General features: G+C 50.5%; 1 protein-coding gene across 1 annotated transcript in view; it reads right to left on the bottom strand.

Annotated features, from left to right (window-relative positions):
* The window catches only part of AACS (acetoacetyl-CoA synthetase), an 88,031-nt gene that overhangs the window by 42,663 nt on the left and 40,878 nt on the right, over positions 1-4,490 (bottom strand). The window contains exon 7 of the mRNA XM_011988882.1: positions 2,675-2,755. Coding sequence (XP_011844272.1) covers positions 2,675-2,755 — 81 coding nt within the window. The remainder of the gene's footprint in view (positions 1-2,674; positions 2,756-4,490) is intronic.

Here is a 4,490-nt window from a genome sequence, read left to right as displayed (position 1 = left end):
GCTGGGATTACAAGCGTGAGCCACCGCGCCCGGCCCTCAGTATGTTTTCGTCAGCAGCATGAAAACAGACTAATGCACTGCCCTTTTCTGCAGTCCCCCGAGACTGCCTCCAGGCTCTGGAAGCGGAGCTGCAGGGTGGAGTTTAACAAGAATCCCCAGTGAGGGACAAGAGACAGCCTCCCCTTCCCTTCCCCAGGCACTCAAAAGCTTCTTAGAAAGTTCCATGACACTCTGTTCTCATGGGCAGTGGGTAGGCAATAATTTGGGGGTGACAAACTTTTCAGGAACTGTCTCCACGAACTAAATCTTTCCACGAATCCACTTAAAGGACAGGGAACTCTGATTCTACGAGCCTGTGGCAAATCCCTCTCCCATTTTCTTTTTCACTTGAAATTAGCATTTAACTCTGCAGCTTCACCCACGTGGTCTGCTGAGAGCACAGCGGAGCTACAAGCCGGCATTCGTTCAGTGGTTCATTAGCCTCATTCTCTCAGAGGGCACAAAACGAACAATGGGCCCTCCTCCTCTCCCAATGATTTCTCTGTGTGAATCTTAACAAGTTACATCCATCGTTTTTCCCTTAATTCTTAAATATTTATGGTCAAGTCTGAATGCTTTCCCTGAGGGTAAGGCAGCATAAACGGCATGGTTTCCTGGGTCTCAGCGCCAGAGAGTAATTTCATGTAAAGGAAGAGAACGGGGAACCACTTTCTGACACCCTTCATGGACTTACCAACAAACCAGTAAAATAATCCCCACCCCACTAAATCGGGAAGATTATGAGCCCCTGGGACTCTGGCCTATGTTGCCTCACTGTTTTCAAGTTTCTGGTCAAGATAACTCTAGAAAACGAGCAAGATGCTTAGTCACTTCTCCAGAGATGCAAGAGCCCAGTGAAGATGGGGTACATATAGTTTTTCCTGATTTTTCCACACTCTAAATATATCAGGCATGATCATTTTATGAGCAAGCTATATTATATCTAATACATTTTATGCCCCTCTTTAAAAAAATTACATGCACTATGCAAAGAGCACTAAAAATAAAAGTACAGTTACACATTTCCATCTATCCTAAAACGTCTTGTTTGGCCACATACACCCGCTCCCGCCCTTGTCTGCAAGATTTCTAAAAATGCTCATCTTGGTGGCTTATTAACAGACCTGCACCCAGGTGCACGAGGGCTGCCCTTTCAGAGGGAAAATGCGATTCCAACTACACCTCATACTGTGAACACACCCCAGCTGGCTTTCATAAAATCAGATTATTTGAGTGACAGGACAGCTCTCGGCCTACAAAGAGGCAACTCGGTTGAGCCAGTGTAACTGCCAGAAATAAGGCCTTTGCCCCCCACCACTAACATCAGCCCCTTGCTCCCACTCCCGGGTTTCTTGAGAATTAACCTGTGTGGACAGGCTCTTGGACCTTCGGATCTATTTCACAGCCTGCAACAAGACCTTCAGTGAATCCAGATCTAGGTGATGATGAAGCCACATTGACTCCTTTCCACATTCTGATGAAAAGACTCTGTAAAAAGCCTAATAGGGCTTTCAAATGATTCCAGTATAAATGTTTCCTTTTTACAGAAGGGATTCGAACTGCTTCTAGGTAGAGGGAACATCTGTAAAAGCTAAATGAGCTAGAATAAAGGAACCTGTATATCTCCTTTTCAAATGCCACTGTCTTATCAAGCAAAGGTTTCTCCACTTGGAGAATTCTCTTCTTCTGAGTTTGGGGGGAAAAGTGGTGATCAGAAGGTTTGACCAAGATATGGTGGATTTTTCTCCTCCCTGTGGACCTGTCTCTTATACACATCTAGATGTGTATAAGAGACAGACATGGTGAAACCCCATCTCCACTAAAAATACAAAAAATTAGCTGGGTGTGGTGGCGCGTGCCTATAGTCCCAGCTACTCAAGGCTGAGGCAGAAGAATCCCTTGAACCCAGGAGGCAGAGACTGCAGTGAGCTGAGATCGAGCCACTGCACTCCAGCCTGGGCGACAGAGCTAGACTTCATCTCAAAAACAAACAAAAACAAACAAACAAACAAACTCGGCACAGAAGCACCACTCAGGACCTGTAGCTAGATCATTCTGGAAGCTCTTGATGTTTTCAGTTCTCCTCTGGGGTAAAATACACTTGCTTTAACTTGTCCTAACCTTCTGTCTTTCAGTGCTCAGCACGGGCAGGAAGCCCTCCAACACCTTGAGTTGAGTTCTGGTTTCATGGCGTGGATTCCACAGCCATGTGAGGTCCCAGTGGTCCCGGGACCTCACATAGATGCAGGAGTGGGGACAGACCCCTGGGACTGCACACAGATGGAGGAGGGGGGACAGACTCCTGGGACCTCACACATACACCGGTGCAGGGGACGGACCCCTGGGATCTCACACAGACTCAGGAGTGGTGACCTTGGGTGTGTTTTTGATGTGTGACTGTTGAGACGCCCCTCCCGGCTCTCTGTGACCAGCTGTGGATTCCACGTGGATTCCAAGCTGCTGATTGCAAGCTGTGGAAGAGCAGGCCAACTCGACACCGTTCGCTGGGGGAGCTCTCACCACAGTTCAGCACAGGCCAGCGCCCAGGGAAGCCTTTACCATGTGTCATGGGCTGGTGTCCGGGGAAGCCCCTACTGTGGTATAGCACAGGCCAGCACCTTGGGGAAGCCCTTACCGTGGTGTAGCACAGGAGGATGTCACTGCTGGTCATGTTGCCGTGCAGCAGATGCTCCTTCAGATGCTGGATGAGGGTGCCCTGCAGGGGAGACACGAGGAGTGGGTGCTCTCTGTTAGGCGTACAGTACCGGGAACCTGGTACCTGACCCACGCGCCGCTCAGACGCTGCCAGGAAGAAGCCCCAGCAGATTCCCATTTTCCTTCCTGGGAGAAGCAGACTTGGGAGGCTCCCCGCTCTCCCCTGTGATGAGCCATGCCCCCATATCCCTCTGCCCCGAGAGCTGAGCGTGGCTTGTAGTCTGGAGGGGAAAACCCTGACAATCCTGTCTGCCCTCCAGCTCTCAGTGCCCAGGACATCAAGGGCACCACGGAGGCCCACCAGTTTCAGGCAGAACAGAAGTGACCCTCACTGAGAAGACAGTCAACGAGCAAAAGACCAGGGCCTAACCCTTGCAGGACGGGTGCTAGCCCAGCCTCATGGGGAACGGGGAACAGGGAACACGGGGGTGAGGGGGATGTGGTGGGGGTGGGGCGCCGGCAACAGAGCAAGACTGTAGCTGGGACTCACGTTCAAGATCGGAGTTCAGGAATGCCTCAGCTGAGCGGACAGCACGAGACCCTGCTTCTGGCTAAAACACCCAAGCAGACCCGCTCCCTCCCACCCACTATACACTATTACCTTCAGTTTTGGTGCTTAATCGGCACTATATTTGCACGGTCCAGAACTCTGAAGCAGATACTATGAAAAGCCGTCCTCTCTCCCTGTCCTATACCCAGCTCTCCCCAGAGGCAGCCAGTCCTACCAGTTTCCTGTGAATGTCTTTCTTGCTGATGCCAGCACATATTTATTAGGGCCATTTTGTTCATTGTGAGCCAGTGTCCCACACTTTGCCTTTTCCACCCAACAGCATACCTGGGACATCTTCCTTGGCATGCCAGGAGCTCCCTCATGTCTGTTTACAACTATATAATCTTCCACTGCCCAGAACACACTTGTTCCAAGCAACTCTGTGTGTCCGGCAGGGGCAGGGAGGAGAGGAAGCTTCCCATCCATCGCCAGGCACAACAAAGACAGCAGAGCCAGCAGCCCCTGCACCCGTCACTCCACACTCCCAGCTTCGGTTTTCCTATCTTTCCAACAGATCTTGTACAAGATCCTGAGGACAGACGGCATGCTGCCCCTTCAGTGACCACTGCCCTTCAGTCTGGTCCACAGATGTGAGCCTCTGGCTCATGACAAAGGTGCTTCTGGTCGTGGAGGGGCTAGAGGGCTGAAGCAAGGACTTGTGTATTAAAACCCAGTCATGAAGGCCCTCATCATACCCAAGGGAAAAGCTTCCAAAAGCCAGTTGCAGGAGACAATCCCTTTAAGAGCTCAACAGGAACAATTCTATCCAACACAGGCTCCCATTCAGGAGCCAAAATTCTTATTCCAGAGTCCATCCCAAACAGGCAACCGCCACCTGGCCCACAAACAGCTACAACTGAAGCCTCCAGAGACTGCCAGGCAGACAGGTAGATGCTGCCTGATATGGTTTGGCTCCATGTCCCCATCCAAATCTCATCTTGAATTGTATTCCCATAATTCCCACATGTTGTGGGAGGGACAAGGTGGGAGATAATTGAATCATGGGGGCAGTTTCTCCCATACTATTCTCACGGTAGTGAATCAGTCTCATGAGATCTGATGGTCTGATAAAGGGAAACCCATTTCATTTGGTTCTCATTCTCTCTCTTTGCCTGCTGCCATCCATGTAAAACGTGACTTGCTCCTCCTCGCCTTCTGCCATGATTGTGAGGGCTCCCCAGCCACG

The sequence above is a fragment of the Mandrillus leucophaeus genome, unplaced genomic scaffold, assembly GCF_000951045.1.
Source record: "Mandrillus leucophaeus isolate KB7577 unplaced genomic scaffold, Mleu.le_1.0 Scaffold34, whole genome shotgun sequence".
Lineage (NCBI taxonomy): Eukaryota > Metazoa > Chordata > Mammalia > Primates > Cercopithecidae > Mandrillus > Mandrillus leucophaeus.
This window is presented reverse-complemented; position numbering and strand designations above follow the sequence as displayed.